At 40.1% G+C, this 25,669-nt stretch overlaps 1 protein-coding gene across 1 annotated transcript in view; it reads right to left on the bottom strand.

Annotated features, from left to right (window-relative positions):
• Positions 1-2,815: 2,815 nt before the first annotated feature.
• SLC35B4 (solute carrier family 35 member B4) overlaps positions 2,816-25,669 on the bottom strand; it is a 36,321-nt gene continuing 13,467 nt past the window's right edge. The window contains exons 3-10 of the mRNA XM_032401538.1: positions 14,135-14,237; positions 12,515-12,564; positions 10,045-10,126; positions 9,766-9,826; positions 8,166-8,275; positions 6,762-6,837; positions 4,118-4,193; positions 2,816-3,282 (exon numbers count right to left, since the gene is read on the bottom strand). Of these exons, the coding sequence (XP_032257429.1) occupies positions 3,039-3,282; positions 4,118-4,193; positions 6,762-6,837; positions 8,166-8,275; positions 9,766-9,826; positions 10,045-10,126; positions 12,515-12,564; positions 14,135-14,237 (802 nt within the window). The 3' untranslated portion in view covers positions 2,816-3,038. The remainder of the gene's footprint in view (positions 3,283-4,117; positions 4,194-6,761; positions 6,838-8,165; positions 8,276-9,765; positions 9,827-10,044; positions 10,127-12,514; positions 12,565-14,134; positions 14,238-25,669) is intronic.

The raw sequence follows: 25,669 nt of genomic DNA, 5'->3' as shown, positions 1-25,669 counted from the left end.
ACGTGCTACACAGATATAAATACCTTGTAAAAATCCAGAAAAACATCTGAGAGGCCCCAGAGAACAGAGGCATAAACAAATACAAGATTACAGGTGTGGAAAAGTACACAAGTGAACAGGGACTGCAGTGAGGACACTGGAGGTGGGGCTTAGGAGGGAAACAAAATAGGGCAGAAGGGAGGAAAGGTGCTCAAGAAATGACCTCAAGTTATTAGAATGCTTTAAAAATGTCAGGTAATCTTCCCACAAGAATAAGATACTGTAGCATTTCATAATTGGATAACTGGGCAGGAAGGAGGAGGAAAAACTAGATTGTGTCTAAATATTTTAAAACTTGATAGACATTTACCAAGTACATTAATGACTGTTTTAGACGAAAAGGAAAATAAAAAGGATCAAGAAAAAAAAAATGAAAAAAATGAAAAAGAGCATTTATAATGTGACAACAGAATTGTGTAAAAGCTGATGTAGGTATTACATTAATTCAAATATCTACCATTTTCTCCTGTTACTTTATCTATGACAGTGGTCAAGTTGTTAAGTGGGTACCCAAGTATGTATACACATGTACACACACACACAGTATACTTTCTGGCTAGTAGCATCTGCTATTTGATCTTTGCTCTAAGGGTAGAGTTTTGGCTGTCTTAAACACCAATCTCTCTTGTAAACAAACTCTATCTCTAGGGTACACAGTTACATAGTCTTGACCCAGAGAAGAGGAGAAACACTGTAATAGACATTTCTCCTTCAGTTGCATGGGTCTGGTCCTCTACAAAATGGTTTATTTGCCTCTTTAATAGAAGTTGAAATTAGTTTCAACCTGGATTGAAAAATCAGTTATCCTATGGAAATAAATGGTCCAAAAAAAGTTGTTAATGGAAGTATTAGTGTCCATTAGACATATTTTCTTACATCTGGCCACTAGAGAGAAAATCAACTCAGAGGGCACTTCAGACATTCTGTTCTTACATATGTTCCTTTTTGGTTAAGTGCCATAATCTGTCCATATATAACCTCTTGTTAATAAAACCAGCAGAGGTGTTCAGACTGAGAGGGACATGTACTTTCTAAAACCAGAATCTAAAACCTAATAGACCCAGTTAAATGCTGTCTATGTACACCAACACATTTCAATAACTAAAAATTTTCATCAACATAAAAAGGATAACACTAAGTTATGAAAGCCTGTTAAGACTCCAGATACGTAGCAATCCAATAGCCCCTAGGGACAGGTTCTTCTATTAAGTGATTTTATTAAGTGATTTTTTAAAAAGTAGCTTTTATTAATTGTTTTTAAGAGGATATTTAACACATGCTATTTATAGCATCATCAGCCTGAGGAACTCTACATATTTCAAAGAAAATGCCTTTTGATTCCATGAACGGGTTCACACCAAATTTGGCATCTTTTAGGGTAGACCAATTATTAGCTCTGGAAAGTTGTCCTTCAGAACAACAAATTAGTCTGAAAACCCGGTGACTAACATGGAGAAACAATGAGGCAGCTTAAGTTACTTCCCCAAAGCGACCCAATGACCCAACACTTATCTCAGACCCCATCAGAGAACAGCTGCAGATAAGGAAATATCCACACTACAGAATGAGACAAGGAGATCTGGAGAACCACATCGCAATGTAAGAACACAGTCTATGCCCAAAGGAAGGGCTTTGTGTGCAAAAGACGGAAGTGCATGTACTTCTGTGAGGTTAATGAAGGTCCAAGGCTGAGTGAAGAATGAGGAAATAGAAGAACATACTTTCATGCTCTTTTCTCCTCCAGTATTATCACAGAACTACACAAACGCACGCACACACACACCCTTACACATGCTATACTGACACTGTTCCTCTTTCTCAAAATTATCCCAGGAAGGAAAAACCACACCTCCGAAATGATTAGCCGGAAGGGGCATCATGTTTCTACACAGCAGAACACATTACCTCCCAACCACCTGTAAATAACCACCAAGAACACTGAGATACCTCATAGGAAAGAAAAAAATCCACCTTCATTTTTGTTGTGACTGGACCTGATTTACCCACCACGCCCACCATATACTAGTCTACTCCTTAGCCTGACTGCCCATGACTCTATCAGACTGACAGGCAGAGTGGCATCTCTGGTTAAGAAGCCTTTCAAAGAGCTAACGCACCCACTGGGAACCAGCCCTGTGCGTGCCTGGCTGGGCCCAGAGGGGAGCTGGGGCTCTCTGGGTGCCGCCGAGGGGCAGCTGCTCCCGGCCACCCTGGCAGCACCATCTCCATTCTGAGCTGAAGGGCTCCATGTACAAGACGGAGGAAAACATCTCTCCCTCCCGACTCACATAAACCTTTCTTATTAACTCTGTGCCATAGAGAGATGCGCCGCAGGTCTGTTCTAATCACAGAAAGCAAAAGACTTTTGCATAAGAGGAAAAAAAAAAAAAAGCAAGTTGGGGGAAAGAATTCCCACCGGCCCTGCTCGAGGGTGACAAGGCTCTGCTCACAGGGACAACCGCTTCTTTTCCGGGCCCAATGTCACTGGGGTCTCAATTCACAGGGCCACTCAGCTGTTTCCCAAGGATGAGGCTGGAGCATCTGACTGGCTGACAGTGCTGCGGTGGTGGCAGGGGGAGGGGAAAGGTGACAGAAAGAAGGGATGAGGCCACAGGAGGATAATGACTGTGTGGCAGAAAATCATCAGAACGGCAACGAGAGATCAACTCGTCTGAGACCACGCATATAAAACTAGTAGCTGTGGGGACTCAATTCAATAAACAAGTAACAGTACTAAATATTTTGGTAAACAAAACAAGTAACAAACCGGCTGTTCAATAGCAGAGAAGTGTTCTTGTTTCTACTTCATGGTTGAGGGGTGTCCATTTAGAGTCCGCAAACGGTCTGTACAGCCTTAAGAAATCTGAGAAGTCCCTCCTTCTGAGGATTCTCTCGTACAAGGTTGGTTCAATACTTCAGCATTAACGAACGTGAAATGGTGGCCAGACTTTCACCAGACCCTGGCACGTTAGGACACTGGTCTCTGCTCCACGCAGACCTCAGTTTTTCTTGTCCTTCTGAGGCTGGCTTTTTGTGGTCCCTAGGTTGTTCCACACTTCTGTGTACATTAGGGTCCCAATGAAGACAAACAAGGTACCCAGCCAGTGCCACAGAGTGAAAGGGTTCTGGAAGTACAAGATGGAAAAGATGAGGCTAACGAACTTGCGTAGAGTCACAACGAGGGTGACGGTAAGGGAGGCGCATTCTGTGGTGAGAATGAAGACGCCCCGGATGCACACGTACCTGGAGTGGTGGGGTTAAGGTGGTTTTCGGAAGACTACAGAGAGAACACCAGGGAGAACATTCTGGCATCGCTCTTGGTTTAAATGTTCATATTCTAAGAACCAGAAAACACGGGGGTGGGTTATGGCTGCTCTGAGGCTCTTCCTTAGTGGAACATCCTGCAGAATGAATGTCCTACCATTCATCTGTGGATCCTAACTTGAAACTGCCTGCAGAACTCCCATTATTCTTCCGAATTCTTCACACGGTTTACGGTGAGGGTCCCCCTCCCAAGTAGTGACAGAAGGTAGGTAACACTTTCAATAAAGGTCAGCAAACTTACTTTATAGGACCCGGGCTCCACCTACTCGTCCAAAAAGGAACTCTGCCAGCAAATCTATTAGGTGACGTTAGAGGAATGAAACCAATCTCGACCTGTTTCACGGTTTCAAAGCCTTCATGACTTTTATAACATACTTAAAGTTGTTCAAAAGAACCATTGAAAAAATTAGGTTTTAGTTAGTTTGAAATTTCTTGCAGAATTTTGTGGCAGCTTGTGACATATCCTAGGTTACTGAAAAACTCCAGCAGAAATCACAGAGCATTCATGTCATATACTAATACTTAGTTATCCACTGAGTTATCCAGAGCAATTCCTTTATGGCGCCCAGTGACTTACTGACCTCCTGGAGCACTAACCTCTCTCTGGCCCCCCACGAAGGCACCTCTGTCTCCAGTAGTACAGAACAGATCAAGGCAGAAACAAAACTCATGTCACCGCACCGTTAGAAGAATAAACATTCCTATGTCAAAAGACCATGGAGCAGACCATGTGGCAGAGGAGTGCAAAGGATACTGAGTGATGACATTCATGAGGAGGTAAAACCACATGATGGGCACTGTCACACCAATGACTGGAACTTGATATAATTCTGCAAAGATAAAGAGGGGAGACCGTCATATTTTTGACAGCTTAATGGAGACTGAACATAACAGAGACAGCAACAGTACTTACCCTGCAAGTAGATTTGGACAGTAGACCACTTTACTTGCCTTGATTCCAGACCACATAGGTCTTAAGAGTCATTACACTGGTTTCTTAAATTATTTATTTTACCTGTAAAATAAACTCTTCACCATCCACCTGACTACGACCCCACTTTACAAAGAAACACTGTGAGGCACAGAGAAGTTAAAAATGACATGGTCTTAACTGACAATCGACACACGAGTAAAGACAACCCGTAACTAAATGCCATTTGGAAATATACTCAATCCTACTAGTAATTGAAGAATTCAAAACTGAACAAGGCTCTACCATTTTATACTCTATTAAAACAGCAATTAAAAACTTATAAAATCCTAATCTGGAAAGGTGGTAGTGGAATTGGCAGCCACTCAGTTGGTAGTAGTATCAACTGGGGTGTGGTCTTTAAAAATCAATTTCATAATGCTTATATTAAGGGACAATACAAGTTATTTATATTCATTCTTAGGAATTAGTCCTCATGAATTCAAAAGAAGAAGAAAATTCTCCATTGATGGGAGTACTATTTATAATGAGGAGAAACTGAATCAATCTCAATGGCTAATCTTAGAGCAATGGCTGTGTAAGCAAAGAACTTCCACTAAATGAGGCAGGACACATCTGATTAAAAAAAGAATCACGAAGATTATATACACTCACATAAAAAAGAAGGCAAGTGAAAAAGCAAGTATAAAATTTATCTACACAAGGATGACAACTATGTAAGAATATATGTAAACAGTATCTGGAAAGAAACTGCTAAAATGAAATTAGCTGACGTCTAAGGCAATGGAACTGTAACTTTTCTTCCTTTAAATACATTCTTATGTTATGAGGCTTGCATAGTAAATATTTGGGAGGAAATAAAATATTCAAGATCAAAGAGAGTAAGGACACAGTAATCCTCAAAAGATCCGTTTTTAAAAATTCCTCAGTTGTTCGGGGAGTTGAATTATACAGTATAACCTAGGAAATTCTAACAGTGACAGTGAGGTCTGGTTAGTAAATGAATGTTACTTCTCTTGTGCAAAACACAGAAAGATGTATATATAAAGAAAGGTAATATAACTGTCTGGACTAATCCCCATAATCTGGTATTCTACTGTCTTTGAAACACTTAGCATGTACTGAAATGAAAATTAACAAGTATTATTACTATTTAATAGCTTCAGAGATCCACTGTATCAATTTGCTGGGTAAGAGTCCATTAGTAGGACTCAAAATATTTAGGTGGATATTCAATTCTCTGAACAAATTCAAGGATAACAGGTTCATCTGAGATAACCTCAAGGCAAGCCAGAGAAAGAAAAAAGCATATACTTAACTCAGGGATGATTTTGAAGACGTTGAAGGCAGACTCTAAAAAAGATTTTACTTTTATACCCATCCCTGTGACTTTTAGAAGCAGCATTCTAGTAACTAAATCAAAATCAATCCCAAGGAATCTGGTAATATGTTTATGTCAGTAGCCCTTCGTTATGTGGGAATTCTCAAGAGACCTTAAAAATCATTGTGTCAAAAATGGCCATGTGTCGATTATATCTTCAAAAAAAAAAGAAAAGAAAAGCCAGAAATGATTGAGTAATTTGGAGCCTTAAAAACTTCCTGACACACTACCTTCATTACACACTTTCGGTGGGTAAATGGGACAGGCAACACTGCAAACTCCAACAGGAAGCATTCACAACTTCCCAACGCAGGTTCTGAGGGCAAACAAGTTAACAGGGCACATACTGCCCCTACCACAAAACACACCTGCCATTTTAGATACGAGCAACATAAAGCCTTAATTTTACACGTTTATTTGTTCCTGTGTGTTCATGTGTCTGTGTACACACTATGTCTTTTAGTCGATAGTCACATAAGTAATTCCTTTCAAGTTAATTGGCAATTTATAGCTAGTTGATTAAATAGCCCCTTTAACAATAGCTAACTTACCCTGTAGACATCTGAACTAATTTTGCTTATTCCTGCTGCCTACCTACCCTGTATCTTGGAAAAAAGCCCCCTTGTGGTTCTTGTTTCCCCTCGCTCCAAAGGAGCTAGGACGGGGTGTGCGAGCGGGTCTGCCTTCGCCAGCAGCAAAGGAAGAGCAGGAACACACACAGCTGGACGGCTGCCCAGTTTCTCACGGTCCCACCTCTGCAGGGGGGTATCGCTATTTTTTTACATTCTCAAAACATCAAATGTTCCACACATGCAAATGCAAACACACAAATTCCAAAGCAAAACAGAAAATCTGAAGATACTCTCTTCCATCGTTTGCAAATGACTGAGAAGCACCTGTAAACGCTTTTGCCGCTGCAGCTGCTGCTGAACAGCACTGTATCCCCAAGAGGTGGAGGGGGGATGGCTCCCAAAAGGGCGGTGATTTGGATAAGATTGTGAAAAAAGCAGCGGTCAAGTCAATAGCAAAACTGAGAGGTGGCCACAGAACCTGTCAGGTAATTCTACCGGATAACATCCCACTCACCAGACTTATTGAACAGAACTGCATGGTCATAAATATCGGAAGCCAGGAAGATGAAGCCAGGAAGTGGAAGGGCATGCTATGGGAAGAAAGATTTCATGTCAATTTAAATACAGACACATGATACAACGTGTGAAGCAGCTTTACAATGACTTACTGCTTGTCAAACAACTCGTAAAACTGCAGCAAGAAAAGCAATTCAGACTCGTTAGGTTAAATGTATCCAGGGCTTCGGACCAGGTGACACTGTCCAGCGTGCTACTGACCGCAAACTGCAGTTCTTGCCCTTACGGAATGGAGTCAGATGATCACCACATACTAAACAAAAAAACGGAGCCAGCATCCTTCCTCCAACAAAAGCGAAGTTTGAACTCACAGCCATTCGGCCCATAGGATTTGCTACATTTTGCTACTTTTGAGAATGGCTTAGCGAACAGAAGGATTTAAAAATTATAAAGGCGGCAAAGGTCGATTTCAGGGAGTTTAGGTAACTTGTGGGAAAAAGAGGTTTGAGGACAATACGAGGTCAGGGAAAATGAAATGAAGACAAGAATAAAAAGGACGAAGAGGAGAGGGAATGACAGGTAAGCACAGGTGAACGTGCTTGACAGCAGCCCACCAGCACCACAGTACGGGATCACAGCTAACGTTACGGGCCAGCTACTCTGTGCCAGGTACTGGTCTCAAAGCTGTGAACCAGACAGACTGTTCCTTATTTTTTAAACTCCCAGCCACATACTCCAGCTCCAGTTAAGTATCTCAACCGGACTGTCTGCAACTTCAGTACAAAAAGCTGGCGGTGAAGGAACACCTGACTCATCTGACTCCGACTCCACCTGAACACTGAAGCCGAAGGCATCTCTACCACCCGGAACCTTGAGGGGCTGTGTTGTGGATGTTCTCTCCATAGGAGAGAGGTTGGAGGAAGAGCACAGTTAGAGAGGGCAGCTCTGGCTCAGCAGTTTCCAAAAAAGCAGCGGAAGCACACAGAAGTAGGTAATGAACTCTCCATCGAGTACAGAGAGCTCCCCGGAGGGACTGCGCTCAGCCCTCTTCCCCGCTCTCTCACATGCCTGCCCACCTGCCTGCCAACGTCCCCCTCGACATGTTGTTTTTGGAACTTATTTTCCTGTTCCAAGTTTCCATAGTGGTTTTAACTTGATTTCATCTCCGGAACATTGCGGGGGTGAAGGTTCTCATCCCCAGACTTGTTCCTGGTTAGCAGACACGCTAGGTTCACACTGATCATGATCATCTCACATAGAGAACTGGGGCTCAGAATACACATTAGTAGCCTATTAAAAATACTTGGTCCTTCGACTACATCAGAAAAATGCATATTTCATTTGAAATAACAGATTACAACTCAGTACTTTTTATCTTCCTCAGGTTCAAGAAATTGCTTACATTATAAAACAAAGCCTCCTTGGAGTGTTTCCCAAATTGTTTGTATAGGGTCTCTTGGAAAATACCCATTCTTGCTGACATCAGAAGTGCAAAAGTCAGTGCCCCAATTCCTAAAAAAAAAAACAAAAATCAGGTTACAAGATACTAGATTTGCTCATTTCCAGATGTCTTCCTAAAGAACACCAACTGTTCTACACTAATTACAAGCCAGTTGTAGAACATGTACAAAATTTTTAAAAGAAATAAAAATCAACCACAGGATCACTACCTACTCCTTGATAGGTTGCGCTCTCTCTCTCTCTATATATATATATTTATGTATATATTTTATGCTAAAACGGGATAATGAACATACAATTGTACATCTTGCTTTCTTCATGATCTTTTTCTTGGATTTTCCTTCAAGTGATTAAAATTTTTTCAAAGGTATGAATTCATGGCTCCATGACTCTATCACGTGGAGGGACCATATTAACTGTCTTACAACATGAGAATGATTAGATTACTTCCAATTATTTCACCATTCAAATCAATGTACATCCTTGTACATAAATCTTTAAACAAAATGTTGATGATTTCCCTTAGGATAAACTTTCCTAAATGAAATTACAGAGTCAAAAGTTGTAGCCATTTTTAAAACTCACTACATAAATTTTTCCAGAAAGGCTGTATCAATTTCTACCATAAACAGTTTACACAAAAATGCACCCTCAGCAGCAATGAGAATAATCGTTTATTTTCTTGCCATTTTAACAGGCCAAAAATAAAAAGGTACTACATTTTGGTTTCAATTCGCATCTCTCTATTCCAAGACTACTGAGGCTGAACCTAATAATCAGATATTAATTTTTCCCTGTGAACTGTATGTTCATATCCTCTGCAAATTTTTCTTATTGGATGAAGTGTTTCCTAACAGCTCATGAAGATTTTTCTATGTGAAGAAGAGCGACCTGAAGGGATGAAGTTTCGAAGCCAAGCAGCAGGGAGAATCGAGTTCTTTCGCTGCTGTTTCTCTGCGGCTTCGTCTCGATCTGTTCCTGCCGCTACCGGCTGCCCTTGGAAAGCGTTTCCCCTCCTATCCGACAGCACGAGGCCAAAGCTCTACGGGAGCTGTCTGATTCCACAAAGAGATACTCATTTTTAAAAATTCCCTAGGAGACTCTGATGATCAGTCAGGTTTGGGAACACTCATTATGGAAGAGCTAACTTATGAAGAAAATGAATCTAAGATTTAGAAATGAGTCCCCTGGAAATTTACTGCTTCTACTCGGGAGACAGATCATGAAGAAAAGGAGGACACTCGAAGCACTCGCTCCCAGAAAGCGGGACAGGCAACTGACATGCACTTTTCTTTCTATACCAGTGGCAACCAAGGAAATCGTGGATCCACGTTGTAGAACACACCACCCTGAACATGGACATTTTCTTTTTTTCATGTTCTGAACACCAAAGTTCAGAGACAGGTGATCCCAGGTGCCTCTCTCTTCTGTGGCATAATCTGTTTAGCCAAAGCTTCTTGCCAAGAAACCTATTCCTCGGGAGAAAACTCAGCGAACAGAACTGCAGAGGCAATTAGCTTTATTGTAATTATTGTACTTGCCTAGTAGCCACCTTAAAAATGCCTGGAATCCGTCATTCTCACTCGAGCTGGACTGGGAAGTCTAGGAAGGAAAGAAAAACACCAGGTAGAGAGACCAGAACTACATGCAAGGTGCCTGGGTAGAAAGGAACAATCTGTGTTACCCAGTCCCTTCCACTCTCCTCTTGCAGAGACCCGGATCCTTCTATTGCATAAGCCTGTAAATGTACCGTATCAATAAAAGTACCGGGGCCCCCATGGCAAGCAGTGAATAGAAATGATTTGTGAAGCGATTCTTACCACCTGCTTTGCTGACATGAAAGTGCAAATAAATATCCCGACAGACACCAGGGCAATGGAGGTATATTTGAATATGCTGTATCTGCAAAAACAAGAACAAGAACACCTTAAGAAAAGAAAAGCACCAATACGAATTTCCATATGATGCTCACAGTCAAATGTTGCATAAGAGCACAAATCACCAAAATACAGCTGATGGTATCACACACATGAAGGAAGCAGGGTGCTGACTAATGACTAAACACCCTTTTTTAGTGTTGCTTAAAATAGTTTCCGTTAGTTTGTGGACCGAGAAATTGTTTCATCAGAAAACAAAAACAAAAAAAGACATAGACCAGACATGATATTCCATTCTGCTTGAGTCCCAATGAAAGCTGGGCAGATCTTAACTGCCTCCTGTGGCTTTTCTGGTCTTCAGGGGCCCAAACATGAGTGTCAGAGACACACCAGACAAGATGAAGAATGGAGTATCAGAGACAAGTAGCAGGACTCAATGCTCAAAAAAAAAAAAAAATCATTCAACTGTCCATTGTCGGGAGAGGATATTTTTAACACCTTTGAATGACTTAAATGTTTTTAAATGTCAGCACAGTTGGATAAAAGAAGAAATATTACACTAACAGGACTACTAGTAGTAAGAACAGTGGCATTTCATAATAACTAAAACAACATCATTAACATCTCTCTTGGGCTCTTACTGATAAAGCAGAAGGCCTCAGGCAAGAATGAAAAGGAATTAAATTTATAGGATGAACCATCCGAGGTTTTCTAGTCAAACACTTTGCACAGTTCTGATCACATCACCTCATAAAAGGCCAACAGGACTAGCTAAGCAGCAGATCGGGGCCAAGAGCAACCTGCTAGTGGACAGAGGCAGGATGAGGTAACAGGCCCTGAGGAAGCAGATAGAAAAGTAAGGGAACTCTTCAATCTGGAAAGATCCAGACAGGGAGAGGTTTGTAACTCAGGCCTAAAAATTAACAAAGGGCAGGTTCAGGTAAGTACAGACTTGGTCTTCAAATCCCAGAATGAGGAACACACTATGAACCTAAGGGGCTCTGCTCAAAATACACAAAAGAAGATAACAACTTACTAATTCCTGATATTAGATGGTCACCTTAGGGAAATTCCTGCTCTCTGGGTGATACACACCAAGGAGAGTCAAAAAGGCTTACTTGGATAGATTCAAGATGACAGACCCAAAACAAGTTCTCCAGGGAAACAGAAATGTTTAAGAAAGGCCCCTGACATTTCAGAGCACTATCAGGAGAATACATTCCTTTTATAATATGTTCTTTTGTAGCCCTATTATGAGCAAAATCAAAGGTTGGAAGGCCTGCAGGTCTGTCCCAATGTCAAGTCTACACTACCAAGAAGCTTAGCAGTCACTTCAATGTAACAAACCCATTACATATGAACACTTAATGTGGAGACCTGGAAAAGAAGTCAACTGCAGTCGTACTCATCTGGGGAATACATAAGCCTCAGAAGATAAAGCGTTCATGATAAGGAGCCTAGCAAGACAGGACAACTGTCCTTCTTAGGACACTGCTCTTATTACTTAAATACTCGGGGTTCCCACACTCTTAACTGGCAGCACTTTCTAAGCTGGTATAGAGTTCTAACACTGGGGCTAGATACTGAATACAGAGAAAAGCTGGCGTGAGCTTGTACCATTGTGATCTTAACAGTGAGGGTGAACTTCCCCTGAGGAATGTTCCAGACTGAATGTGCTGACTCTCCCCAGTGTCCTTCCTCCTTGGGAGTAAGGGGTAAGGCCCAGAACGAAGGTGGAAGACAAATACTTTGAGAAAGTATCCCAGGTATTTCTGGTATTTCCCAACCATATCCCAGAGAGAGGCACTGATGACAGCCACATAGAACAGTCCTGAAAGTTTTCACCCCATCTTCTTGGCCATTTGGGTCTTTGTTAGGAACTTTCTTTCTAACATGGGTATCGTCAGTTCATCACATTGTACTGATAAACACCTTCTACGACCACGTCGTCCAAGAACTTCCGTGAAGTTGAAAATGTCCCATAGCTGGGTTCTCCAACATGGGTGCCACTAGCCACATGTGGCTACTAAGCACTTAAAATGTGAGAAACTAAATATTTATTTAATTTTAAATAACTTAAATTTAAATGTAAATAGTCCCATGCAGCTAGTGGAGACCACATGGGACAGTGAAGTTCTAGATCAGCTGGCTTTGGAGGTTACTATGGTACTGAAGATTCCATGGTGACAAGAGCTACTTCGTTCTACACAGAGGAAATGCCGCTCCAAAGCCACAGGGGGGCCCCTTACCTGGTCCACTGCCTCAGGACACACAGCACTGCCACGGAGAGAACAAAGACACAAGCTGGATGATCAAGAGCAAACTTATCACCACTATGAGAGAAGGAATCCAGCTTATGGATGGGACTCAGGATATCCTTCCTACACATAAAATATGAAAGTATATTGTTTACCTTTTCTTCAAAATGATAATTCCTAGGATCATGTTGGCAATTAGAGAACCCTGTAAAAGGACAATAGTAACAGAGTTTTAGTGCACCAGGGAAAGAAAATAATTCAAGATAAATAAGAACACCGACAAGCAGGAAAAAGAGCCAGAAAGGAGGAGGTTAGAATGAATAATTAGTAAGGTTCACTTGTTCTTATAATGGCAAAAAGTATAAACCATACAAATCTATTATGTAAATTAATAAAACCTTCTGAAGATAACAATGAGAATAAAAATGATCAATTCTCTAAATACTGGTCAGAGTTCTGAAACTAAGGCTAGCAGAAATTATATTGTAGACTTAATTTTGTTAAATTTTCCATCTGATTTATGAGAGCTTTTGCTAGGCTTCTCCTCACCCCCGGTTTTAATTAATGAAAGAAGGCGTGCAGGGATCTTTCTCTTCTCTAGAAAGCTGTCGCTCAATCAGCAAGGGTTTATTGAAAGTCTATTATGTGCTCAGTACTTTGAAAGTCATCTTTATAAGTATAATTAGCTTTGAGAAGTCCCTTTGAGGATAGCACCTTTAATCTCCCAGAAATCTCAGACTACACAGAAATGTTATAATTCCAATGGTGACCAATTTTGCATTCTTCTGCAATCCTAACTACATTCCCCTTGAAGTTTTCTTGCTCTTCACGGAGCACTCTGTTCTTATTTATTTATATACAGATCTCCCACCAAACGTGAGAGGGAGGAAAAAGCCACTGCTGCTCTGGGAGAAACCCCACCTTCATCAAGAATTTCCCTTTATTGGGGCACCTGGGTGGCTCAGTCAGTTAAGCGTCTGGCAGCTCAGGTCATGATCTCAGGGTCCTGGGATTGAGTCCTGCATCGGGTTCCCTTGGTCAGCAGGAAGCCTGCTTCTCCCTCTCCCTCTGCTACTCCCCCTCATCCTCTGTCTCTCTCTCAAATAAATAAAAATCTTTAAGAATTTCCCTTTATTTAGAGCACCCGGGTGGCTCAGTCAGTTAAGCCTCCCACTCTTGGTTTCGACCCAGGTCATGATCTCAGGGTCATGAGATTGAGCCCTGCATCAGGCTCCACACCAGCGGGGAGTCTCCTTGAGATTTTCTCCCTCTGCTCCTCACTGCACCTGTGTGTGTGCATGCTTTCTCTAAAATAAATAAATATTTTTTAAAAATAAGAATTTCCCTTTACTTAATGGTCTCAAAAGTCTCTTGCTTAAAAAAAAAAAATCAAAAAAGGGAAGTATCAATTTTATGTACTAGAAGTAAATGTAATTTTATGAAAGAAATCAAAAGTGATGAGAAATAAGTAACATTCATAGCAAGTCTGAATATAAAATCAACCAGATGAGGGAAATTAAACATAAAATCTGCCTCCCAGGGAAATTTTAGCTCCTTTTATTGATCACCCATTAGACCTCAGAGGGATGACAGTCAACTGTCCACTCTCTGCCTTACCGCACAGATGAAAGCCAGTCTTTGCTCATGCATCTGGGAGACCTATGCTTAGACGCTAGACTCTACTAGTTATAAGACCTTTCTACTTTTGTCAGGTGTTCAATCGACCCACTTAGATTTCCCAGAGCAACATACATACGTAAGCCGGCAGCACTTACAGATCTAAATATCATATGCAGGGGCATGGCGATGTTGAGATTCAGGGCATAGTTGTTCACCACACTGACAGTGAAGAACATGGCTACCATCACAGCATAGTACCTGAAACGCAGAGATCACAGCACATCACACAAAATCTACTATTTCAAGAAAATCAAGTATAGAAGGAAATAGTTATTTTTGGTTAGAAAAATATCTCATTTTAGTCCCTCTAGATTAAAAGATTGTATCACTACTATAATGTGAAGTCAATACTAAGCACATACAAAACTACAACCAAAGCCAAACTAACATGGAAAAAGTCTGAACTGTAGAATATATTTTGGCTCAGGTCATGATATCAAGGTCCTGGGATCGAGTCCAGCATGGGGTTCCCTGCTCAGCGGGGAGCCTGCTTCTCCTTCCCCTCTGCTCTTCCCCCACATGCTCTGTCTGTCTCTCAAATAAATGAATAAAAGAAACACTATTTTAATCTTTGTCGAGTATACTCTTAGTATTATTCAAGCAATTTATTTATTTATTTTTTTTTTAAAGATTTTATTTATTTATTTGACAGAGAGAGATATAGTGAGAGAGGGAACACAAGCAGGGGGAGTGGGAGAGGGAGAAGCAGGCTTCCCGCGGAGCAGGGAGCCCGATGTGGGGCTCGATCCCAGGACCCTGGGATCATGACCTGAGCCGAAGGCAGACGCTTAACGACTGAGCCACCCAGGCGCCCCTTTTTCAAGCAATTTAAAACTAGGCTTCAAAAAACATTATCTGAGGGGTGCCTGGGTGGCTCAGTTGGTTAAGTGGCTGCCTTCGGCTCAGGTCATGATCCTGGGGTCCTGGGATCAAGCCCCAGGTCGGGCTCCCTGCTCAGCGGGAAGTCTGCTTCTCCCTCTACCCCCCCCACCCTGCTCATGATCTCGCTTTCTCTCTTGCTCATTCTCTCTCTCTCTCTCTCTCGGATAAATAAAATCTTTAAAAAAAAAAGATCAAAAAAATAAATAAAAAAAAGAAAAATATTTGAAATAATGGCTAAATAAATAAAATCTTAAAAAAAAAAGGTTAAAAGAAATTATTTTTTTAAAAAAAGTCTTTGAGCATAGATTCCCACCTTTTTCATCTTGGCACATCTGAAGAATGATAGCACTGAGATTCCAGTTATCTTCCTTGACAGGAACCTACCTGATGTTGCTGGTTGGATATGGACCTACATGCCCTAACCATCAGCCAGGCTGGGACTAAATTAACACAGTCTGTAAAGTTTGAGGAGCTTCATGATGAATGCAGGACACAGTATTACCCACACGCAAAACTACTGCTGTTCAAAAGAAAACCATAGGCCCAAAATGCAAAATGGTGCCTTAACTTAAGGACCCAAGTCAGCAAACCAAGACTTAATTCCTAACCCAACTGCAGTTTCAACCAACCCTCCCCCTCCCCCCAGGAATGTCACCTTTAACCAGTCAACATTGAATTTCCTGGTCAATACTAGGGAATTTACTGATAGACCCCCCTTCTGCTCTCTTTACCAGGCAACCTTACCTAAACAACACATATCTTGCTAATAAATTCCTTTCTTTTTTAAAAATGCCCTCTCTCTGCCTTTAAAAAGTCTTTCTCTTATTTACTCAGTGGAGCCCCCCTCTACTTGCTAGATGGAATGCTGCCCATTCATGAACGGTTTAAGAAATCCAATTAAATCTTCAAATTTACTTGGCTGAATTTTTTTTCTAAACACATTTGGTGGCAGCATCAGGATCCAAAGCAAACTTCTGACAGCATTCAGGGACAAGGAGAAACATAGGCGTGGTGCCCCAAGAACTCATTTGAGTTCTCTGTCTTTCTCACTGTTTCCAAGGCCCATTGGTAAGTCCCTCTTGGTTTCAGCTCCACTCTTTTTGCATTTAAGCTACCCATCTAATTAGCTTCCTAATCCAGGGTTAACAGGTCTAGACAAACAGGAGCCTCTAATAGAGCACCAGTCCTTGGCCCTTGGTTCATTCTGCAATTCCATATTGGCATTCCTTCCCCAGTTCCAGTCCGAATTCCCCATTTACCAGGGTTTGGTGGTTTAATCCTTTACCCATTTCCAGTCCATCGTCTCCCTGAATGGAGTCTGCTGGTTTAGTCCACCCAGTAAATTGCTGGTTTTGCCCATGGTCTTCTCTTGGCTAGTCCACAGGAACAACTCTTACTTACTACTGGTGTGTTAAGGTACACATATTTGTTTTTTTGTGTAAACAAAGGCTTAGCTTGGGGGTCCCTAAATTCTACAGAATCAAGCGTGCCACCTTCTGGCATACCTGCTTATTTTAAGTCTAAAAACTATGGTGCTGGAAGCTGTGAACAGCTACAGAAATAAAGGACTAAAAAGAACCTAGAATTACAATGGCCATGATGGAGAATGTTCCAATTAGATAAGGTCATTTAAAAAGTGCCCTTGAATGCAAGGGTTCCCAAATTAAACAGAATGGGGTATCTGTTCTAAATGGCAAGCAGAAGCCTCCAAAAGGTTCAAAATTCCAAAATAGTCTCACTAAAAGACTCACGTAAACAGCTAATGAAAATGAGAAAAAAATACCTAAAACAAGACTGTTAAAACTGACGTAACTGCTACTGTTCCCCTCGTCTTTTGAGTACTCATCCTAGTCAGCCTCTTATGAACTGCCTTTCACTCTAAAGAGACTATTAAACAGTTACTTTTAGAAGAAAACCAGTTGAGACTATAGGCACTTCACTCCTTGGTCAAAGGCCAAACTAAAGTCCATAGCTGAATAATTTCTCAAACCTGGGGAGAATCCTCAAGAGTTTTTGTAAATATATCACTTCCTGAGCCCAGCTGAGAGAGGAATAAAAATTCACATTGTCCCTTCCTTTACAAATAATGGATAGTTGGAAGAAAGGCAGGCAGCAACAAGGCCCACCCCTCACCCCCACCCCAGCCGTAAGAGGAAACTACCTTTAAAAGGATTTTACACCACCCTGGAAGGAGCCCTCCATCCTTTCCCCCTGTGAACAACTACCTGATAGGTAGATGAGCGTGTGGACAAAAACCTAATTGGGTGACAGGTACATGGAGGATTGATTAATCAGATTAAAACAACCCGCCAACATTTTCATAAAAACCCCTAGACTTAGAAACTCTGGCAGCAACCTTCTCAGGCCCACCTCCTTCTTCAGGAGCTTTGTACTATCACTTAATAAACTTTGCTTTGCTGCCCACCAGTCTTCAGCTGGTCTACTTCTTCGTTCTTTGAAGCAGCATGACCAAGAGCCACGGGCACTAAAGGAAAAGAAATCCTGCATCACAAATCCAGTCCATATATCCTAAGAACTTGGCTTGGCTTTCTGCCTGTCTGGAGTATGCAGGTTGTTGGTTCTTTCTTTGGCTATCATTGGGAGTGACTCTAAATATTCTGAAGAGGATATCTTTTATACCCTCTTTGAGGGCACCTCTTGGATCCATGAAGTTATTTAATACTGCCAGAATTATTTACCATTTGCCCTGACAAAATATTTGAAAGGATTTAATACCTTTATAATCAGGAATTTGGTCAAATTGGAAACTGAGATTCAGAGCCTGAGAGGAATTTTTTAAGGACTTTTCTCCTAAGCTATATGAACCCAGAGAGAAAGAAGACTTTTTTTTTTAAAGTAATCTCTACACCCCACATGGGATTCAAACTCACAATCCCGAGATCAAGAGCTGCACAATCTACCTCCCGACTGAGCTAGCCAGGCACCCAAAAGAAAGACATTCTTATAGGAATTAAAAAAGCTGTCCCTATCTCACAAATCTAGTCTCTACAGGATCAGAGGTGTAGTTCCAAAACAATTCAAAGACTACCAAACCTTTTTGCCAATCCCCTAACTATCTCAAAAGACTTGTAAGTGTAAAAATTCTGACTTTAAGGGAACAAGAGTCCTTCTAGGAGAAGCTTGCATTCTTTCCCTGTGTCTTTAAGATGTAAATGTTCAACACTCTACTGATCTTTTCTAGGAAATCCTTTCTAGTCCATCTCTTTAAAATACAAATTTCAGAGTGGTAATTCTTGTCAAGAAAAAACACAAGGGGCAGAGAGAGGTCATTTGGAACTTGACTTGCCAAGGAGAAATTCAAATCTTAAGTGTCTTCACAAATACTAAAAAAGCTCTGGCCATCTAGACTGATAACCTTATTCCATCTACCAGAAAAACAACTGAGATCTAACTTTTATAACTATAACTAGTAAATTCTGTACCTACTTCATGGCAGTAACTTAAAACTATAAGGGCTATCTGTCCTATATTCATGTGTGTCTATATTTATGTGTTGTAGCTCTGTGGTATTTTCTACTTCTGGGTGGTATTGCTACAATTAATTTGTAAAAGAGTTCTATTTAGTTGGTTTGAAGGCAAGCACTTGTAAGGATTGTGTATTCTAAAACTCTCAAAAAGAAAGAAACTAACTCAAATATTTTTCAAGGTCACATGGTTTGAAAAAAATATTTGATATAAAAGCTAGTTTAAGGTGGATGGCTTAATTAAAAAGACATGTCTTTAAAGTTACCAACACTAAATATAAAACTTCTATTCTACTTCAGTTTAGTAGCCTCCAAATAAGTTCATGTTGTCCTTTCCAAGATCTGTGAACAAAAATTAATAGCTTAGGATAATGGCTGACTTTGTCTAATGTTTAATACCATTTTTATAGGTCATCTAAACATAGTTATTAAGAACAAGTAAATTAGATATAAACAAGATAAAAGTTTATAAATGAACTTTTCAAGAATATTTATGTCTACTTAATTTTCCCAATTTTTTTTTTTTTTGGTAACCTAAAACCTTAAAGTTTTGCTGAATTAGGTTAAATGATAAGTTAAATTCATTAAATATCTAGATCATTTCTAGAAGTAGGAGGACCCTAGGTTCACCTCATACTAGATAACTGTCAAATTATCCTAAATATCCCAGAAATTGACCTGAAGACTAGCAGAACAGACTCCACAACTAAAGGCAGAGAAGGGCCACATGGAAGAAGGTAGGAAGTGTGGATGTGTGGTTTGGGAGAGAAACGACTCCAGGAGCTGCTGTTGCAGAGAAGGGCAAGAGACAGACTAACACACGTGGGAGCCATGAAGAAAATAAATCCCCATAGCAAGTGGCTTGGAAAGTGAGAGAGGCTGAATTTCCTGAGTTCTTGCAACCAGTGGAGCTTAAAGTCTGGAGTTCTGAAGGTCAGTGGGTTTGGTTCAGATAGAGCCCCGAGGCACTGGGGCTGCTTTTGGAGAGAAGGCAGGGCAGACAGTCCAAGGACATACAGCATGGAAACAGTGATTTGAAGAGTGCTTGGGGCACACAGTGAAGAGGTTAGTTGTTCATCTCAGACCTGTTCCAGAGAGGCAGCTCACAGAGAGACCCCTCCGGGAACAACAAAGAAACTGGCAGAGACATTTCCCTCCCACGCTCCTTAGCATAAACACAGAACCACCACCTCCGGGAACTAGCCCAGCACTGACACTAACCAGCTTACACTGCTGGAACTGCCCATTCCAGTCATGCTTTCCTCAAACCCAATGAGGCAGGCCCCCTCCCCCAGAAGACCAGCCCAAACCCCTGCCCACAGCACATCTCCTGAACTGGGAGTTTTGCAGAGGCTCGGTTCCAGCAGCAGTGGTGAGAGGTCTCATTTCACAAGCAGACCAGAGCACAACTTGTTAAAATGCACCACACTCAGGCCAGACATCAAACACTGCCCACAGGAGGCAAAGAAAGCCTCTATAGACGACTGGCCTGAAGGATAAAGTGGCCAGGACACAACAACAGACCACATGCTGCACACATCAGAGATACTCCCTGAAGTGGCAGGGCCTAGATAACAGGGGACACTACGCTGCAGAGCACTATAGGACCTCTTCTTCATAAGGCCATTACCCTCAAGAACAGAAGATGTAGCTGACTTTCCTAAGACACAGAAACAGGCACAGAAACTTAGACAAAATGAGAAGACAGAGGAATCTGTCCCAAATGACAGAACAGGAAAAGGCCATGGATAGAGATCTAAGTGAAACAGATAAAAGTAACACGCCTGATAAAGAATTTAAAGTAATGATCATAGAGATACTTACTGGATTTGAGAAAAGAGTGGAAGACATGAGTAAGACCCTTAACAAAGCAATAACAAATAACAAAGCAGAGATAAAGGGCTCAATAAATCAAATGAGAACCATGCCTGACGCAATGAACAGCAGGCTGAAAGAAACAGAGGAATGAATTAATGACCTAGAGGATAGAGTAATGGAAAAGTAATCAAGCTGAACAAAAGAGAAAAAAGAATTATGCAAAATGAGAACAGACTTAGGGAACTCAGTGACTCCATCAAATGTAATAACATTTGCATTATAGGAGTTCCACAAGGAGAGAGAAAAGGGGGCAGAAAATTTATTTGCAGAGATAATAAATGAAAAGTTCCCTATCTGAGGAAGGAAACAGATATCCAGATCCAGGAGGCACAGAAAATCCCCAACAACATCAACAAAAGGAGATCCACACCAACACATATTGTAATTAAAATGGCAAAACATAGTGCTAAAGAAAAAAACTTAAAAGCAGCAAGACAAGAGAGGACAGTTACATAAAAGGGAAACCCCATAAGGCTACCAAGGGATTTTTCAGCAGAAATGTTGCGAGCCAGAAAGAAGTGGCATGATATATTCAAAGCACATTCTGAATGGGAAAAATCTGCAGCCAAGAATACTCTATCCAGTAAGGCTATCGCTCAGAATAGAAGGAGAGATAAAGAGTTTCTCAGATGAACAAAAACTAAAGGAGTTTGTGACCACTAAACCAGCCCTGCAAGAAATATTAATGGGGGCTCTAAGTGGAAAGCAAAGACCAAAAGTGGCAATATGAAGGTAGGAAACACGAAAGCAATAAAAACTAATATTTTTGTAAAATATCAGTCAAGGAACTCACAAAATAAAAGGATGTAAAATATGACACCATATACCTAAAATATGAGGAGAGGACTAAAGAATAAGTTCAAATTTAAACAACCATCAACTTAATATGGACTGCTATATGCAGAAAATGTTATATATACAAACCTAATGGTAACCACAAATCAAAATCCACTAATAAATATGCAAAGAATAAAGAGAAAGAAATCCAAATTACCACTAAAGAAAACCAGCAAACCATGAAAGACAGACAAGAACAGATCAGAGAAAATCTTCAGAAACAACCAGAAAACAAGTAATAAAATGGCAATAAATACAAATCAATAATTACTTTGAATTTAAATGGACTAAACACTCCACTCAAAAGATACAGGGTGACAAAATGGATAAAAAAACAGACCCATCTATATGCTGCCTACAAGAGACTCATTTTAGACCTAAAGACATCCACCTTTAGACCTAAAGATTGAAGTGAAGGGAGGGAGAAACATTTATGCAAATGGATGTTAAAAGAAAGCTGGAATAGTAATACTTACATTGGACACACTACACTTTAAAACAAAGACTGTAAAAAAATAAAGACTGTAACAAGAGATGAAGAAAGACACTAAATAATAATAATAATAATAATAATAATAGAGACAATCCAACAAGAAGACATAACAACTGGAAATATTTATGCACCCAACGTGGGAGCATCCAAATACATAAAACAGTTGATAGCAAATATAAAGGAACTAATTGATAATAATACAGTAATAGTAGGGGACTTTAACATCGCACTTACATCAATAGACAGATCATCTAAACAGAAAATCAACAAGGAAACAATGGCTTTCAATGACACACTGGAACAGATGGATTTAACAGACGTATCCAGAACATTCCATCCTAAAACAGAAGAATACACATTCTTTTCAAGTGCACACGGAACATTCTCCAGAACAGATCACATATTAGGCCACAAAACAAGCCTCAACAAATTCAAGAAGACTGAAGTCTTATCATGCATCTTTTCTGACCACAAGGCTATGATACTAGAAGTCAACTACAAGAAAAAAAAATCTGTAAAGATTACAAATATATGGGGGTTAAGTACCATGCTACTAAACAATAAATGGGTCAATCAGGAAATAAGAAAAGAAATTAAACGGTGCCTGGGTGGCTCAGTTGGTTAAGCATCTGCCTTTGGCTCAGGTCATTATCTCAGAGTCCTGGGATCGAGTCCCATGTTAGGCTCCCTGCTCAGCTGGGAGTCTGCTTCTCCCTCTCCCTCTGCCCCCCTCCCTGCTTGTGCTCTCTCTGTTGCGCTCTCTTTCTCTCTCTCTCAAATAAATAAAATCTTTAAAAAGAAAAAAAGAAGATATTAAAAAGTACACAAAAACAAATGGAAATGAAAACAATGGTTTAAAATCTTTGGTACGCAACAAAAGCAGTTCTAAGAGGGAAGTTTACAGCAATACAGGCCTACCTCAAGAAGCAAGAAAAATCTCAAATAACAACCTTCCCTTACACCTAAAGGAGCTGGAAAAAGAACAAATGAAGCCTAAAGCCAGCAGGAGGATGGTAATAATAAAGATTAGAGCAGAAATAAATGGTGTAGAAACTAAAAAGACAATAGAACAAATCGATGAAACCAGGAGCTGGTTCTTTTAAACAATAAAATTGATAAATCTCTAGCCAGACTTATCAAAAAGAGAAAGGAACCAAATAAATAAAATCACAGATGAGAGAGGATAAATAACAACCAACACCACAGAAATACAATTTTAAGGGATTATGAAAAACTATATGCCAACAAATTGGACAACCTAGAAGAAATGGATAAATTCCTAGAAACCTATAAATTACAAAAACTGAAACAGGAAGAAATAGAAAAACTTGAACAGACCAGTATCAGCAAAGAAGTTGCATCGGTAATCAAAAAACTCACAACAAAGACCATAACCAGATGGCTTCACAGGGGAATTCTGCCAAACATTTAAAGAAGAATTAACACCTATTCTTCTCAAACTATTCCAAAAAACAGAAAAGGAAGGAAAAGTTCCAAATGCATTCTATGAGGCCAGCATTATCCTGATACCAAAACCAGAAAAAGACACCACAAAAAAAGAACTACAGACCAGTATTTCTAATGAACACAGATGCAAAAATCCTCAACAAAATACTAGCAGACTGAATCCAACAATAAATTAAAAAAATAATTCACCAGGATCAAGTAAGATTTATTCCTGGGTTGCAAGGGTAGTTCAATATTTGCAAATCAATCAACGTGATACATCACATAAATAAGAAAGGATGAGAACGATATGATCATTTCAATGGATGCAGAAAAAGCATTTGACAAAGTACGACATCCATTCATGATAAAAAACCCTAAACAAAATAGGTTTAGAGGTAACATGCTGCCTACAAGAGACTCATTTTAAACCTAAAGACATCCACCTTTAAGCATAATAAAGATCATATACGAAAAAACCCACAGCTAACATGATCCTTAATTGGGAAAAACAGAGCTTTTCCCCTGAGGTCAGGAACAAGACAAGAATGCCTACTCTCAACACTTTTATTCAACATAGTATTAGAAGTCCTAGCCATAGCAATCAGACAACAAAAAGAAATAAAAGGCATCCTAATTGGTAAGGAAGACATAAAACTTTCATTACTTGCAGATGACATGATACTGTGTATAGAAAACCCTAAAGACTACCACACCCTAAAGACTACCCTAAAGACTAAATAGACTACCCATAAAGACTACCCCTAAAGACTACTCCTAGGGGCGCCTGGGTGGCTCAGTCGTTAAGCATACGCCTTCAGCTCAGGTCATGATCCCGGGGTCCTGGGATCGAGCCCCGCATCGGGCTCCCTGCTCGGCAGGAAGCCTACTTCTCCCTCTCCCACTCCCCCTGCTTGTGTTCCCTCTCTCGCTGTGTCTCTCTCTGTCAAATAAATAAATAAAATCTTTAAAAAAAAAAAAAAGACTACCCCTAAAGACTACCCTAAAGACTATCAAAAAACTGCTAGAACTGACACACGAATTCAGTAAAGTTACAGGATACAAAATCAGTCTACAGAAATCTCTTGCATTTCTATACATCAATAATGACACAGAAGAGAAATTAAGAAAACAATTCCATTTACAAGTACAATAAAATAAGATACCTAGGAATAAACCTAATGAAGAGGTGAAAGACCTGTACTCTGAAAACTGGAAAACATTGATGAAAGAAATTTGAAGAGACGACACAAAGAAATAGAAAGACATTCCACGCTCATGGATTGGAAAAACAAATACTGTTAAAATGTCTATACTACCCAAAGCAATCTACACATTCAATGCAATCCCTATCAAAATACCATGAACATTTTTCACAAAGCTAGAACAAACAATCCTGAAATTTTTATGGAAACACAGAAAACTCCAAATAGCCAAGACAATCTTGGGAGGGGGGAAAAAAAGCTGGAAGCATCACAATTCCAGACTTCAAGTTATATTACAAAGCTGTAGTAATCGAAACAGTATGGTAGTGGCACAAAAAGAGACACACAGATCAATGGAACAGAACAGAAAACCCAGAAATAAACCCACAATTATATGGTCAATTAATCTTTGACAAAGCAGGAAAGACACCCAATGGAAAAAAGCCAGCCTCTTCAAAAAATGGTGTTGGAAAAACTGGACAGCAACATGCAAAAGAATGCAACTACTTTCTTAAGCCATACACAAAAATAAATTCAAAATGGATTAAGGACCTAAATGTGACATGAAACCATAAAAATCCTAAAAGAGCACAGGCAGTAACTTCTCTGACACTGGCTGTAGCAACTTTTTTCTAGACAGGTTCCCTGAGGTAAGGGAAACAAAAGCAAAAATATGGGGACTACATCAAAATAAAAAGCTTCTGCACAGCGAAGGAAACAATCAACAAAACTAAAAGACAGCCTCTGGAATGAAAGAAGATATTAGCAAATGACATAGCTGATAAAGGGTTAGTACCCCAATACATAAAGAATTTATAAAACTTAACACCCAAAAAACAAATAATCCAATTAAAAAATGGGCAGAGGATATGAATATTTTTCCAAAGAAGACCTACAGATGGCCAAGAGGCAAGGAAAAGATGCTCAACATTACTGATCATAGGGAAATGTGAATCAAAACTACAATGAAATATCACCTCACACCTGTCAGAATGGCTAAAATCAACAACACAAGAAACAACAGGTGTTGGTGAGCATGTAGAAAAAAGGAACCCTCTTGCGCCGTTGGGGAATGCAAACTGGTCCAGCCACTGTGAAAAACAGTCTGGAGGTTCCTCAAAAATAGAACTACCCTATGATCCAGTAATCACATTACTGGGTATTTACCCGAAGAATACAAAAACACTAATTCAAAGAGATATATGCACCCCGATGTTTAAAGCAGCATTATTTGTAATAGCCAAGATATGGAAGCAGCCCAAGTGTCCACAGACTGATTGATGGATAAAGATGTGGTGTGTGTGTATATATATATATATATATATATATATATACACACACACACACATATATATACACACACACACACACATACACACACTCCAGAGTATTATTCAGCCATAA

Source organism: Phoca vitulina, unplaced genomic scaffold, assembly GCF_004348235.1.
Source record: "Phoca vitulina isolate PV1807 unplaced genomic scaffold, GSC_HSeal_1.0 scaffold4, whole genome shotgun sequence".
Classification (NCBI taxonomy): domain Eukaryota; kingdom Metazoa; phylum Chordata; class Mammalia; order Carnivora; family Phocidae; genus Phoca; species Phoca vitulina.
Note: the sequence above shows the minus strand (reverse complement) of the source record. Positions and strands in the feature narration are given on the sequence as shown.